The 17,392-nt window shown below is 22.7% G+C and overlaps 1 protein-coding gene across 3 annotated transcripts; it reads right to left on the bottom strand.

The window, feature by feature from the left end:
• Positions 1–1,217: 1,217 nt before the first annotated feature.
• On the bottom strand, positions 1,218–9,820 carry LOC112598305 (arginyl-tRNA--protein transferase 1). 3 transcript variants are annotated; one of them, XM_025344710.1, is made up of 11 exons: positions 9,749–9,820; positions 6,935–7,055; positions 6,720–6,846; positions 6,339–6,487; positions 6,007–6,126; positions 4,773–4,850; positions 4,524–4,702; positions 2,146–2,301; positions 1,814–1,995; positions 1,500–1,749; positions 1,284–1,433 (listed from the first exon to the last, which is right to left on the bottom strand). In XM_025344710.1, the coding sequence occupies exons 2-11, from the start codon at positions 7,032–7,034 to the stop codon at positions 1,284–1,286; spliced, it is 1,491 nt and encodes a 496-aa protein (XP_025200495.1). In that variant the 5' UTR covers positions 7,035–7,055; positions 9,749–9,820. The 3 variants fall into 3 exon arrangements, with proteins under 3 accessions (XP_025200497.1, XP_025200496.1, XP_025200495.1); XM_025344712.1 differs by lacking the exons at positions 2,146–2,301; positions 9,749–9,820 and adding an exon at positions 2,348–2,497 and having other exon boundaries at positions 1,218–1,433; positions 6,935–7,034; XM_025344711.1 differs by lacking the exon at positions 9,749–9,820 and having other exon boundaries at positions 1,219–1,433; positions 6,935–7,034.
• Positions 9,821–17,392: the final 7,572 nt, after the last annotated feature.

The following is a 17,392-nucleotide window of genomic DNA, read 5'->3' as shown; positions in this document are numbered from 1 at the left end:
CAAATTTTGATTACAATTTTTATATGTATAATAATATAATATGTTAGTAAATTATATATACAAATTTTTTATCACATTTTTTCTTATTCTAAACCTGTAAAGCTGTTTATTGTTTTTAACTACTAGATTTAAATTATTTTAACAATAGTTATTAGGTAGTAGTTAAAAATAATTATTAATTGGATTTGTAATAACGTAAACATCAGCTGTAGGTTGTATAATCCGCCAACTAATTATTACACTTAATTTTTATCTATAATATTAAAACTAATATTCAAATTCAAACACTAATTAAAAATAATCTGAATACATTTTATTTATGAAAATTATATAAAATTATAATCTAATAATTGTGTCATGTAAAGGTTTATTAAATTTAAAAAAAGTTTTTTTTTTTTTAAATTATTAGCTGTTGTATTAGTTTTTTTGTTAAAGTTTACATCGCCAACATTAAAGACTTGCACCAAAGATGCACTGTTTTATACAAAAAGGACAGTAATTATTCTTATAATATTAGCCCTTACAAACTGTATTTTATCTACCTATATTGTATTATTTATTATTTCAAAAAAAAACAAGACTGGTTTTTGTAATAATCATTTACCAGCAATAAAAATGTAATTATATAGTTCCAATCATTTATAATTGACAGTCAAAAAAATTATTTAATGGTAAGTATTCAGTATAATAAAATAATATTTATACTCGAATACTTGAAAAAAAAAGTGACTAACACAATTAATACAAATTGAACAAAATTATTACAACATTAAATTAGGATATCATTGATTGTAATCGATACAATTAATAAAATATTGTTTAAGAATAAATAAAAATGTGTTGTAATTTTAATTATATTATTTAATATACTTTTACATAGATAATACTTCAATACAAACAATATGTATAAAATAATATATATGATAACTTATCATTGATAAGTAATTATATTTGCTAACTGCTGTTTACAACAAAAGAGCTTTGAATAAACAATATTTTTTACTTATTACTTAGTTAAAACAGATACATTATCCTCAGAAATTCTTAAGTTATTCAAAATACATTCTTACAAGATAAAAAAATTATAAAAAAACTATGGTTTTAAATAATTATACTCTTTTCACATTTGTATGATTGATAATTATATATATATATATATATAAATGTTAATTTTAAAATAAAGACAATAAAAAAGAAATATAATATACATTTTGATACAACCAATATTTATAAGTTATAAAAAAATTTCAGATCGATATGTTATAATCAGCAGATATTGATAATTAATCCATAATGCAGTAAATTAATTGTCGTACCAGTTTAGGTCCAATTAATGTTTTATATTCATTAATATGTTCATCTTGATGTTTCTTAGATCCATATTTTTTGTATGCTGAATAAGGCATCAATGAACCACGATATAGTATTAAAATCTGTAAATCAAAAAATTATCACATAAGATTAATGTACGTAAACTGTTAGTTTCATTAATTATTTACATTATCTATTGGGAAAATATCATCTTCTTGAGAATCATCAGACTCATCGAATATTGAATAGATTTTATTCTCAAGTTTTGGAATACATTTATCGATTGCATGCCAAGTGTATTTAAGCGGGCATAATAGATAAGATGGTCGAATTTTTGCCTTGTAGCGCATTTTTGGGCATGTATGTATATAATAGCCCATGTAGTAATACTTCAAATCGGGTGACATGTTGTGCAATTGTCTCACTAAACATATTTCCCTAAAACATTCTCAGAGTTAATGAAATACAATTTATAAGTAATATTTTATTATGAGCAATTTACCTTAAAGAACTGTAAGTTCCCAACACCATATGATGATAGTCTGGATCGTAAAATAAATATACAGATGATACACACTTTGGTAAAATATCTAATACTCCAACAGCTATTAGTTTATCACCAAGCCAGTATTGTTGATGAAATGAACCATATCCTGGATGATCAGGATGACTTGATTTTTGCTCCTAAAAATAAAATAAATATTATTTATTCACTGATTATGACAAATTAAAAACATTTATCATCAAATTGGTGGATCGATCAGACCGACAAAATTAAAAACAATTGAGCATTACACATGGCATGATATTTATGTCCTAGGAAATTAATGATACCTTTAAAGGTGAATCAACAAGAAATGATAAGTATTGTTCCATATCACAGTCATCTGGTTTGTCGTTGTGCACAGTTATTTGATATTTGGCAAATAGGGTAGCTCCAGCAGTGAAAGTTCGAGAAAATGCTTCTGTGCCGGTCTTGACCAAGGACACCTTACATACAAAAATTTTTTTAATAAGTTAGGGAATAAAAGCTTACTTTAAGAGGTGAATCGACTAGAAATCGAATAAATTGTTCTCTTGAACAGCGTTCAATTTTATCACCATGTATAACAGTTTGATATAATTGGTATACGGCATACTCATCTTCAAAAGAATTGCTCGTAGATCTCATCGTTAATAATTTTATCTAAAATTAATTTTTGTTTTTATTTAATTGCTAATCTTAATTTGTATGAGATGAACTAGACAGATACTAATTTATGATTTATCTATAAATCAAAATTATTTTTATTTTTCATATATAAAATTAATAAAATAAAATAAATTACAAATTTAAAAATAATTTCAATACATTTTTTTTTTTTTATCATTGATTACTTTAATTATAATTTAACCTTTTTAAGATCTTTTTTCTTATATTATTCTTAATTGATATATAAATTAGTTTTTATTTAACTAAATTTAATTAATTTATGTGTACATGTGTATGTATTTACTACCTTTTAAATATTTTTTATCCACTATTCAATAATTTAATATGATATTGCAATTTATGTGATAATTGTTGATTTAATTAATAATTTTATTTATAAAATGTACAATATAACTATTTATTTCATATAAATCTTAATAATGATTCAAGTATTTAAATAATTAATAAACTATAGTCGAATAATAATTGATAGATTTAAAATTTATATTATTATTACTTTAAGAAACAATTACAAAATATTTAAAAGATCAAATCTACACAAAGGCAATAAAATTATAACAGTGTTTTGTATTTTACAAAAAATTTAGACAATCCTATCTGTAATGAAAAATTTAAGTTTTTATTTACTATTTTACTTTGCATCCATAATTTACAACACACTTATTAAATAATATTTATTTATTACACAATAATATGAATTATCAGCAAATGAATAGTTAAAAAAAAATTTTTTAAATACAGTAGAACCTCGATTATCCGGGGTAATGATGGGGAGACGGTCACACGGATAAATGAAAATCATGGTTAATCAAGACTTTTTATAATAATAACATTTTTTATTTAATTATAATTTATAATTAGAAAAACATAGGTACAATTTCATAATAATGAAATTTTAAAAATTTTGATTCAATTATAATTAGAAATATAATAAATATAATAATCGATGTACAATATTGCTTATCTTCATATTATTATCGTCAAAAATGTCATTAATACGATTGTCGATATCGAGTATTATGTATAAAAATTTTCTGAAGAGTGGGCACGGTTAATCGCAAATACAGATAATCGAATCACGGATAATCGAGGTTCTACTGTACAAGTATATTAAAAATATGTTAACGTAAGTACCTATTTTTTTTCTTTCATAAATTATAACATCTTATGATTTAGTACTTGTGTTTTTAAGAAAAAAAAAATGTAGGTAAAATCAAAATGTATTAATTTATATTGTTTATTAGTGCATAATTAATTTTAGTAGCATTTTAAATTAAACAATCCATCCATTAATGGATCAGGTAATAATACATACATATTATACAGAGACAAAAATAAGTACCCTAAACTTATATAAAAAATGATAAATTAGCAAGCCTATAGAAGTAATACTATTAGTAAAATATAAACAGGTATTATGCAGTATTAATCAATGATATTAAGATAAAGCCGATGCAACCTCACATTATTTCAACAACATTCAATGTAATAAATAAAAAATTACTAGAAATTTATAAAATACAATAGAGCGTTAATCACCCAAACTAATTGTGATCAAAGAGGAGTAAATAATCAATTAATAAATAAAAATATACAAAGAAAATGGATTTAAATGTTTTACATAATAAAAAATAAAATATATAAGTATAATATGGTAAAACAAAATATGCATGAGTTAAAAGTAGGTAATACATATGTTAATTTAATATAAAAAATAAAAAAACTTCTAAGTATTATAAAATGTATTATTTAACAAGTTTCATTTCTGGATAATGATTAACCTGTTATTAATTATTTAGTGAAGAAATTAAGTTAAAATCAATTAGTTAAATATATCATTGCTATAAGGCACCTAGAAAAAAATTGTATTCAAGGCCATACTTATTAAATATTCATTAAAACATAAAAAGTATAAATTAAATTAACATTGATATAAATTTGTTGTTAAACTACAAAATATTTTCTAAACCAACTTATTACTATTGACATGGCTACTTACTTTTAACTTTTTATCTTCCTTAGTAGATACTAAATCGTTCTCAGCAATAAATTCTTCTAAAGATTTTTGCTGAGGAGGTGTAATTGTGGGTACAAAACTTGGATCCTTGGCTAGTTTTTTTTGAATGCGTAAAAACTTTTTTTTTTTTGGACTTGGTAAATTTGGATCAGCCCCTTTACCTTTCATAATTAAATATTTTATTAATATTATTAATAGTAATTTAGGTAAAAAATGAAGTAAAAACTATACCAGGTTTAACTTTTTTAATTTCTTTCTGAGTTTCAGAGTTATGATTTGAATTAAGAGATACAACTTGTTCGCTATCTTCTGTGAATTAAAAAATTTTGAAAAATTATCATCAATTATCATACATATAATATATAAGGCTGTTTCTCAATATGCTATCCATTGTTGTTTTATTTAATACTTAATTATAATTATGTGTATAGCATGCAGTATACTGATTTTAAAATTCTATTGTAGATAGGATACATTTTAACACCATTGTATTATTGTATTATTTATCATTTTAAATATTTAAACCAATGTATACATTTTATTTTTGTATTTCTCAGTGTCTATCATCAAAAATTCAATATAAATGAAGGTAATCTATAATTCCGATTATAAGTGAGTGGTGGTAAGGTGAGTTAAGACAAGAGTGTACTGCTAGCATAATAATAGTTTAGATGATTTAATGTTATTTTTGATGTAAAGACTAGAAAATAGTATATAATAAGCAACTTTTTAAAATGCTTGTAAAATAATTTTATAGCATTTCTTTGACTAATGAACCTATACTTAAATACAAAATTATATGCAAACATTTGGTAGTCAAGAAAAACTACAAAGAAATAATCGAGAAAAAGTACCAGAACTTTTCAGGTGTAAAAAGTGCCAAACTACTTAATCAGCATGTAAAAAAAAATTCATCTATACACAAATGACTGATGAATAGCATATTTTTTTGGTGGACTACATATTAGTAAATAGCTATAAATAAATATATCATTTAACATAGTTGGTAAGTTTAGGAGGACGCTACACAGACATTCATTGTCTCTGTCTTACAAGTGCATAACATAGCATATTTACGATCAGTAGATTAGGTTTAGCTTCATTAGTTTAAAAATTAGAGTGAATTTACCTATAATAAAACTTGATGGTAAGAAGATTATCCGTGTTTGTGTGAGGGTATTTTACAATAGTTCAATTTTTTAGTGAGTTTTGCGTATATAAAATATAGTAAATTAAAAATAATCATAACTCATTTAAAAAATTGAATTATCATAAAAACCCACATACAAACACTAAAAATGTTCTTACTATCAAGTTTCATTATAGGTCGATTTACTCTAATTTTTAAGCTAACGAAGCTAAACTTAATCTGCTGAATGTAAACTGTCGATGTTATGCTCTTGTAAGACAAAAACAACAAATGTCTGAGTAGCATTCTCTTAATAAGATTTTTAATTTAAATTACCTTTATTTGTAACAACTAAAGTACTATCATGTGAACCAATAACAGAGGTACTTTGTTGTTCTTCATCAAACAAATAATCAGTATTAGTAATTTTCATTTTATCATCATGATTTTGTACATCTATAAAAAAATTAAAAAATATTTATGTATATTAAACCTTGTTAAATAAAGCCACAACTAGAACATAATAATGTAAAACAAATTTACTAATAAATTAATAATATGAATTTAAGATAATTAGGTATAAATATGTAAAAGTATCTAGAATACATCTAATGCAATAGTGTCTTGATCTAAATTTAAAAAAAAAGAAAGGAAAACAAAAAAATTACCTTGCATTTCATACTTCATAAAGGGTTCTCTTTCAGCTTGTTTAGTATTAACTTGGCATTTTTCACATTCTCCATTTTTTAAAAATGAAGATACTCTTTTAATGATTTTTTTCTGTGATTTTGATATCTCAAAATTTAAAGCTTCACATCTATTTTATAAAATAACATAATATTTAGTCACAAACAAACTTAATATTAAGATAGATTTTTCAGAAGAGAAAATTTTTTTTTAGAATGCATATCTTAAAGTTTTAACTATTTTTGTCATATAATTAATTTGATAAAAACAATTAAATAAAAAGTAATATCCACAAATAGTCTAAAAAAAAAATTTTAATAACTACATTTGTCAAACCAATTTCCAAACATCACAGATATTACCTGATAGTGTAAAGTGGACAACAAGTCTTGTCCATGATTGATTTATAACAATACTTGCCAGCGCGTCGCCATCCACGATCAATCATATCTTGATATGCTTCTACTGTAAGACTAGAAGCCCACATTCCTAACAATCAATCATATTATATAAATTAACAAATACATATTTAAGGCCAGATGCCAAGTAAGTATGTATAATAATATATTATACTTACCATTACTATACATAGAATTATCTTTCTTACAGTAACCACAAGAGGATTTTTCAGATGGTCCGTTATAAAATATTATGCTTTTTGCATTATTGTGTTCCATGATGAACAATTGACTTGAAAACTAAATGTTATTTAAAAAGTAAAAACACGCTAGAGATACAACGTTAAAAGTAAGAAAATTGACCTCTGTGTAATCAAAAGTACACTTGATTAAAATACAAACAACTCTACGGAGTTGAACAATAAATGCTAATATTTTATACACAATTAATTGTTTTCTTCAGACTATAGTACAGTAACACGCAGTACAATTAACACGGCGACAGTATAATATTTGTTTATGGAGCATGAGAGATTGGGTATATTTGATATTTATTATTTAATATTTATATAAACCAGAAAAATCTGTAATGTTTACGAGCTGTGTGCCCGTATATAACATCTGCTAATCTGCTTTAGAGTCGATCATAAATGATAATATAATGCCATCTGACAATAATATAATCACGACAACGGCTGTAGATAATATACTATCTATGTAAATAGTAACAATGTATAATATAGATGCTTTCTTCTTGGATCAAAGGTTCCCAAATTGTGGGTCACGAATTTCGCGACCTAAAAGTACTTTTTGTAATAAGCGAGTTGTTTTGATTTTTGAAATATTTATATATATTTTTCCATAACATAAAATATTTAATATAAGATAACTGGTTTGAAATATACATATATATATATATATATTATTATACATCATGTATAAAAGTTAAAATATATTTTATGCATGCATACGAGTATAATCCAAATTAATAGCCAATGTGACACAGTATTTTTCGTGCAACTACATAAATGTTTGGAAGCTCAAATTCAGTTTTGTAAACGATTATTATCCGCGGCGATTGCAAATGTACCAGTGACGCGTTAACGTGTCACCGCTATGACATTGTCAGACTAAAAGTTATCACTAAGTTAGTGATCAACAATGAAACAAAAAAAAAGACCATTCATGTATTGTGGGTCGTCAATTGTCAAAAAAAAATGTAGACATTTTCCTAAATGAGTCGTACCGTGAAAAGTATGGAAACGTCTGTCATACATCATAATACAGTACATACCAATACTTAAAAAACTGGAGCGTACCATAAGAACCGTGAGTACATTATTAGAGGGCTGACAGACCGTGAAAATATTCTTGTATCTATAATAGTCTATTTATTTATTTTATTCCACTTATTTTCAAATTCGCTAATGAAAAATTAAATCACTATTCTTTATGATTATTAAAATTTAATAGTAATCTGTAAGCATACGATAATAAATTGCTAATATAGGTTAGGTACTTACCTAATAATAAAAAGTTTAAAAGTCAAAATATTTTGATTATTTTCGAAGTGATTATAGACGATATAGACATTTTTGATTCGATTTTCTTGTTTAATTTTTTTTTTTTAATTGTTAATAAAAAATATTTTGTTTGGCAAAAACTATGATTATTTACATACACTTTCTCATAAGTTGTTATTAACATAAGTTTTAAAAAACATTTAGCGTAAATTTACACATAATCCTTATAAGCGTTTGAAATCAGAATTTAAAAAAAATTTCGCCGATGTTGGGAATATTAGCAATTTAATTTGCTGCAATTAAAAATTCATACTTAAGGTTAAAAGTTCTTTATAAGTTTTTTGACTTTTAAAAAAAAAAATATTCAATTTATAATAATCATTTTTGTCCTTAAATGATGTTTGTTATTTTGTTTAAATAAAAATTAATAACCATATAGTCATATAGATACTTAGAATTTTTAATAAATATTTTAATTATATACATAATAGGTATAATCTTCAAAATATTTTAAATCTTGAGCTATTTATGAACATGTTAAAATTTTGATTTTTTTTTTCGTTTTTTTTTTCTATAAATATCGATAAAAAATATTCGTTAGACTAAATTTCTTGAAAATTTAACACCAAATCTCACATAACTTTTTCTATCTACAAATAAATATTAAAATTACATAGGCACAATGTGATTTATGCATTTTAATTTAATTTTCTTATAAAATTCGTTAAAATTATGAAAACTTATAAACTAAAAGTTTTTTGTACAAAAAAAATCATAAAATCTTCAATTTCTACATACCTAGGTAAGCTTTGAAAATTAAAAACAATATTTCTTATAAGTTATAAGCGCTAAAATCAAAATTTCTAAGAAATATATAAACATGATTATTTTTTAGACATTAAAAGTTAAAATTTAAACAAAAGTAGATATTTAATATATAGGTCATTGCGTCAAACAATTTGAAAATTTAATAGAAAATTTCTTACACAAGTTTTTGTTTTAGCCGTTTAAAAATATTAAAAATAGGTACATGGATGTAATTTTTTTATACTTATTTTTTAAATTAAAATTTTAACTAAATTAGTGATATTATTAAAATTGCTAAATATTTTGTAATTAAAAATTTATAACGTTGAATAAATTCAAACAAATTTTAATTTTAATATTTAAGACTTAAACATTCATTATAAATTGTTATTCTTACAACTATTAAAAATATCGAATATAGGTAAGGTAAGTACATAAAATCAAAATTTTTTTTATTATAAGCGTTTAAGTTTTAAATTTTTAGAAAAATTGTCAGAATCATGAAATTATGTAAATAATAAAAATTATTATTTAAATAATAAATGTATAATAGTTATTATAATAGTTATTATACTGAACATACTTATACCTATTGATTAGATACTAATTATAACTTACAAGAAGCCATTAAATCATTGATTGTGGATTTGTGGATATACTTACCTATTAGAACTAAGTGGTAGAGCCAACTGTTTAAGTAATTATATTACTATAACGTCTATAACATTAGTAAATATATGTTTCACCGTAATCAACGTATTCAATCATAATTTTATTTCAATAAGAACCTATCTATTTATTACTTGTGAGTAAAAATGATTTATTATTTATTATGGGTTTATTTACTCCTTCTCCGTTAATTAAATGTTTATCACTGATTGAGAATGTAGACTACGACTAGTCGCAATAGTATTCTAGAAGGACATTTTGATTAGTTCTGGTTATTTTTTTTTTTTTTATTCGCACTTTCACTTTACCACATTTAATGTATCGCTAGTGGTTCATTCTAAACATATATTAGTATGATACAAGTAATCGTAACGTCAAGACTTTCAACAACGTTTTGTTTATTTCAAATTGTTTGTATTTGCATACGTTTATAAATATTAAGTTTTATTTTGTACATTTAAATAGTTTATTTTAAATAAAAAAATCTTTATTAAAAATGGCTACAAGTATGCTTGTAAATCCGTGGTCTATGAATCCGACTAATTTTCGTTATGATCAAAGGCACTATAAAAAAGACTCAAGATTTGTAATGGACTTGTACACGTTGACTTATGACTCGCACGAAAGTCTGGATTGCCATGATGTTGCAAACAATAATGTAAGTTGAACATTTCAATATATTATAATCTGAGTATGACTGTACAAAAATATAAAATGTTTATATTGTATTACTTTTATTATTACAATATAATCATTGCGGTTTATAATGTTTAAAATATTATAACAATATTATTTAATGTACGATGTACATGCACATATGCTACAATATATTAGATAGGATGATAGGTAACACATTTTATTTGTATCTTGTATGTGGGTCATGTATTAGGTATTTGCGTTTTATACTAGTCTTGACATTCAATTTATATTTTTTTAATCTAGTTAAACAATGAATGGCTTTATAAAACAACAAAAAATGTCACAGTGGTTACATAATATTCAATTTTCGTTTTTAATTATTTTGTTATAAATACTTCTCTAATTTATATTATTTACAACACTACTCTTCAATTTATTTTTCATTTGTACTTACTTCATTGTTGCACTGAACGTAAAAACCTCTTTCATATTTAATGATTCAAAGTTTTCAAATTTTTATTAAATATTTGTTATAAAAAAATTATTTTATTTGAATTAAAAATATTTTTATCAAAGCATTAACTTTTCAATTTTTCGTTCAGTGTGATAGTAATAAGTAATAACTAGGAAACGGATTTTATTGTAAATACGTATTTTTATTGGAATGAGATATTTTATATCTGATAATAAATGTGTACGATTTAGATCATTCTAATTAAAATAAACTCAAATTTATTTTACATATTTTTACATATTTGGTAAATAAGTACATATTTTAGTAATTTTTGATTTTTTCATTAATTTTCGAAGATCTTGAACATTATCTGTTCGTCTAAATTAACAAGATTAGTAATTTTTGACGACCACTAAATATTATACGTTATCTAAATGGCATTTCGATACTAAATCAGCCGCAGCTATTGAAAAAGCAAATTCACTGATGCAAAATATTAATTTAAAAAACATCTTGACATACATTTCTGCAAATTTTTATTTTTTGATTCGGACAATTAAACAATTATAAACTCAAAATATGTCTTTGTTAAAAAGCATTAGCATTGTAGAAAAGTCTGTAGATAAATTAGAAAAAACTCAAGGGCATATGGGAGAAATAGTCAAAAATAAATTTGCCGATATAATTGAAAAAAATTCTGGATTTCAAACTATTCAACTCATCAGAGATATTTTAATTAGTAAAAATCAACAAAGATCTCTGAACATTGAATTTCACTCCTTCTGTAATAGTAAACATGAATTATGCCCCTATCTGTTGACGTAGATCGTTCTTTTAGTCAAGACAAGAGTATTCTCCGACTAAATCTACGCCATTTTTCATTTGCAAACCTTCAACAATATGTTATATTATATTTATCATTGCTTTGTTCCAAAATAATACTTATAGTTTTATACATTTACTTCGTTTGTATTACTTTTATTTATAAAATATTTATTTATTTTTTGTAATTTTCAATACTAATACACTTTTTCGATATTTATATATTTTTAATTTTTATTTTACATATTTTGATTTTTTTATTACAATAAAGTCCGCTCCCTAGTAATAACTATAAAGTAATTATTATACGATAAAATAAAAAAAACCTATATCTATATTAGTTCATATTTAAAACTATAAACTATATACTATAGTATAATAAATTATTGGTAAAGAAACAATATCGCTCAATAACCATTGCGCAATATATTTCTCAACTAAATTATATACTGTGAGTCTGAATGGTAATACATTTTAATTGACATGCATGATTATTATTATACTTATCAATTATCATCTTATTTAAAAGCGGTAATGTACTTCTTATGTACCACAGTGTCGTATAGTTTATTATTTTTGTTAAGTACATAAATAATTATATAAATTATATTCAATATTGATTTTAATATTTACCGTAACATTGATAAGTTATCAAGGTAAAATGTTTAAATGTATAAAAATATAAAAGTAAGAAACAATGTGGTCTACCCAGATTTTATAATGATTTATTATGTATGACTCTAAAATAAATTAAGAGCCTTTCAAGACATCTGCAGTAAATATATCTGTATAATCTATGCATACAATTATATTTTATTTATAGGCATTTATATTAAAATATTAAATACAATAATAAATAATAACTATACAAACAGGGAAAGTAATATAACGAGATACTACACAGTATCTGCACACAGTATAATATTATACTGTACTAATGTAACATATTATATACATTACATACCTTATACAAGAGATACACATATTAATTAATTAGAAAGTCAGATAACTATCATAATTTGGTCTGAAACATATAAAATGCGTATTATTTATAGAATATATTATAAGTAGTAAATATGTGACAAAAAAACAAAATTTAAATGGCTTAATTTTGAAATCATTTTAAAAATAATAGATTTGTATTCGAAATATTTACATAGATATGTATATTTTTTTAAATTAAAAAAATAATTAATTTTAATACGTAGCTAATCATTCATTAAAAAATTTATCTATATGCACAATAGATATAAATATAATTCAATTACAAATAATTTGAATAACGATTTAAAAAATAAAATAATTTTATTATATCTTCTATTTCTATTTGTTATAAATTTGATTAACTTTATTTAACCTTGACTAATTTTCATTTTAAAAATGTATAAAACAAGTAACCCGCATATATTGTCCAGGTAGTACTAACAAAGAATTCGAAAATAATAAACAGTGACAATAATTATTTTCAAGGTATCTATTGACTATTGTGGAAAATAATTTGACTGGTGATGAAAATTAGATTAATGGAATTTTTTGAAATTATATATATTTACATCATACTAATAGTCTAAGTAACCTACATAAAAAGATTACTTTGAAAAATATTTTTTATTTTTAAAACGGAGGAGTTGTCTTACGTTATAGTAAGTACCTATATGTTTCGAGTAAGCCTTATAATTAAGTAGAAATCTTTAAGTGTTTTAAAATAAAAAAGAGAATGCAATACATTGAAAATAACATTTATAAGATAAAAATATTTTTTTTCTCAAATCATTGCATAAGCTCTATAAAGTACATTTATTTCACGTTTCTCCTCTTGTATAATATTATGTTAACGTATTATCTACGTTTTTACATTAAATTTATTATAAAAATAGTATAGTCCAATAATATTATTTTACAAATTATTTCACCGAGTTATTACGAGATTTAAGGATTTTCTTAGTCTAATACTCTTTAATTTATAAAGAAATTAAAGTATCTTTTAATTGATTTTTATATGCTTAGGAAGGATAGGCTTAGCCGTAAATTCTCAGGTGATACTTACTAGATATTTAGATAACAGATGATTATCAACAAATATTTTAAGAATAAATTACCAAACCAAAGTTGAAAATCCATAAATTTGATAATTACCGTCTACCGACTATTAATTTGTAACCATTTAAAAAATATACTAATAATCATATAAATAATATATATAATATATCTAATATGATCATTGGTTATAATTATAAACTATAATATACTCTTTCAAACTTTCAAATAATATTGTGCGAATATTTAAAAGTAGATGTCTTAACATTAAGTAGTCTTAATATAGCTAATTTCGAATTATCTGTAAATTTTATTTGTAACATGCAATTTTCATATTTTTTTTTTATAATTACTTCAAGAAATATCCAAAAATAACTTTGTTTAAGAATAAAACTATACTTGTATAATTAGGCTTCAGATATGATATTAATTTTAAGAGAAACCGATAAAATTGTTAGTCTTCTACAATAAAGTTTTTAGTTTTAAAAAAATCATATTTCCATAAATATTTTTAATAGTTCATCACTGTGTAATGAGTATAGCTCAAATATAATAAATTCAAACATATTTTGTTAATTTTATAGTACTATAGTAGTCTATAGATAACTATAAAACTACCTATGTTATTTAGTTATTTTGTTCTTTATATTTTTAACATTTATACTCAGAGATGCTACTAAGGACTAAGAGTAGTTTTCTCTAACATATGTATCCATGCAATAAATATTTTCTAATTATAATACTTCATTAAAATATTATTTAACTATATATTGTAAATATATTAGTTTTATTAATTATATATAAAAAAAAAAAGAAACATTTATACATTCAATAGTATAATGATTTATTTATTTTTTGAAAGTAATAAACTAATATATATTATTGATATCCATACCTCTATTATATATTATTACTGATATAATATTATTACAATGGTACACAAAATAACAATATTGCTTATAAACTATATCATATATTGTACATTATAACCCGCGAGCATTCTAAAAATAATAGAAAAAAAAATAAACCTATGTGCTATTACATAACCAAAACTATTGTCTACTCAATTATCTTCCGTGAAAAGTCAGTTGACCTTCTTCGGAAACCATTAATATTATATTTTCAACTGTAAAAGGAAAACGTTTGTGAAAAGTGGGAGTGAAATATATATTTGGGAAACCAAATACGAAGGTCTCTAATTATTAATAATAACAACCAGCATGTATTTCAGTAATTTGTTTGGCATATAGCTACATAACTAGGAATTTAAAAGTAAAACCACACGATGCAGAACGTGTTAGAACTCACTACATTTATATGAATAGTCGATACGTCTATAGTACATCAGTGATAATATTACATTATGAGTCCCTATACAAATCAACTGAAGTAGTGTGAGTGTAGGTATAGCTCGAAAGAGCTTATCTATAATTATTGTTCATACGTTTATTTTATTATGCATATTACATAATTTATGAATTTTAAATTAAAAATTAAAAAATAATATTTATATTTTAAGTAGTTCAATATTTCCAATTATGACCTAAGTATTTGATATAGCTGAACAGTGAACACGCTACTGGATACATCTGTTATTATATAAATAAACTGTCTTTCCACTCATCTTGATATTTTTAAAACGTACGGGTTGACAGTCAAGGAAAAATTTGCATATTTTTATCAATAGATACCTCCTATATAACCTTTTAATAGTCACAAGTCACAACATAATATGTATTCTAGCCTTCTATTTAAGTTTTATAAAGCCAAGAAATCTAGATTTTCAGCTAAGTACTTATCTGTTTTTTTTCTTTTTATTTCCATAGAATACATTGATTAAGTATTAAATACAAGTTAACGATCGTTATTCCACCAAAAATTATTTAACCATATTATACCTATTCAACAATGATAAAAAAATAAATATTTGCGAAAAATATAAATATTAAATATTTGAAATTCACAATGACATTTTCAAAACATTTAAATTAATTTTAAGATATGATATTTAAACTACGAACCTAAATTCTCGCTGTTCTCGTACAATAGTACGATAAGGTGGTAAAGAACTATAGACTCAACAATTAATAACAATAATATATCATATTAAAAATTAAATTTACTGTATTATATATTATTAATTAATATGATAATTAAATATTAATAATTCAATAAATACAGTTTTTTTGAAAAAAATGAATTCAACCTGTTGTATTATTAATAGTAGAATAAATTACTATTATAACAGTAGGTATAAATATATCATAAAATATTTTTAGTATTCTAGGCTGGCAGTTTTTCTTCAGAATTGATTTCATAAGGAATGATTTATTATTGAATTAAAATATAATACATAAATTATACTAAATCATTTGATGACGAGGTACACTCAACACTTACTGTACATTAAAGCGTTTACCTACTTGCCCATTTTTAAATTAAATTATTTTAATTTTAAACTGTTATTTTTATTAGGTAGTAATTGTAAAATTTATTACCTGTAATCTTTGTTACCTAATACTATTATTATTACTTCACATTAATTATATGTCTATATAGGTACTATATATTTAATGCTTAGAAAACCTATATATATTATGTTATGTTACCACTAATGTACAAGACGATTAATTTAAAAACCACAAGTAAAAAAAATATTTCTTACTATATTTTTAGTTTAATAATCACATCATTGCATTGGTAATGAAAACATAAAATGCATAAAACTATCAAAGTTACATATCCTAAAAAAAGTATATTATTAATATATATACTTACAAAAATTAAAATGTAGGTATCTAATTATATTTAAAAAAATGTTTTTTCAAGATTATTGAAGAAAAACTTATGATTGAGCGAAATAGTTAATTTATTTTAAAAATAGCTTAAAAAGTAGGTGACCGCTTTGCTATACAGTAGTCAATAGATGTCAAGTGTAGCTCGTCATTAAGTAAGTCATTATAATATATTATATGTTAAATTTGAATACAACGAGAAATCATAACAAAAAAACTATTCTGATAGTATTCCAGTCAGCCTATATTAGGTATACTTATATGTACTTATATGGTACTTATAAACTATAGTAAATTTTTTAATTTTTTTTCCTTTATTGATACTGTGAGTTGAATTAATTTTTATAAAAACAAATTATGTATAATATTCATTATTAATTAATTATTTTATAATAGATCATTTCATATTATATAATGTTACCAGCTATTAATTGTTATTGATTTATAAAATAATACCAATGTACCGTAAAACAGCGTGAATATAGGTTCGTAGTATATTTTATTACTACTGGGTGGACCTGGTCAATATTAATTCAAGCCGAGATTTTTTTTTTTTTACCACGCTAAAAATTAACAGAGAAAAAATAATTTGGTCTTAAGTATGTAAAAAATATAATGAAAAAACCTTTAATTATTATTAAAAAAAAATATGTTCAACATTTAATACAGATGTATAAAAATACACATTACACATAACACATAAAAGTTACATGATATAACATAATATGTTTAGATGTATATATTTTTACTACCTATATTAAAATAGACTTAGTATTACTTTTTTTTACATTATTCGGTTTTTTTTTTTTTTCATAACATCACTAGTTTTCCCGATTTTGCCATTAATATTTTAGTCTCATTTAATGCACACAAATAAAATAATACACGGGA

Source organism: Melanaphis sacchari, unplaced genomic scaffold (genome assembly GCF_002803265.2).
Source record: "Melanaphis sacchari strain LSU unplaced genomic scaffold, SCAv2.0 Contig47_pilon_pilon, whole genome shotgun sequence".
NCBI classification, from domain to species: domain Eukaryota; kingdom Metazoa; phylum Arthropoda; class Insecta; order Hemiptera; family Aphididae; genus Melanaphis; species Melanaphis sacchari.
Note: the sequence above shows the minus strand (reverse complement) of the source record. Positions and strands in the feature narration are given on the sequence as shown.

What these genes read in the sequence shown, in the direction of transcription:
- LOC112598305 (XM_025344710.1), bottom strand. Translation starts at nt 7,034, where the DNA reads ATGGAACACAATAATGCAAAAAGCATAATATTTTATAACGGACCATCT. An exon ending in TAATTCTATGTATAGTAATG is followed by an intron (nt 6,847 to 6,934) that starts GTAAGTATAATA and finishes ATTGATTGTTAG; the next exon opens with GAATGTGGGCTTCTAGTCTT. An exon ending in TATGAAGTATGAAATGCAAG is followed by an intron (nt 6,127 to 6,338) that starts GTAATTTTTTTG and finishes ATTTTTTTATAG; the next exon opens with ATGTACAAAATCATGATGAT.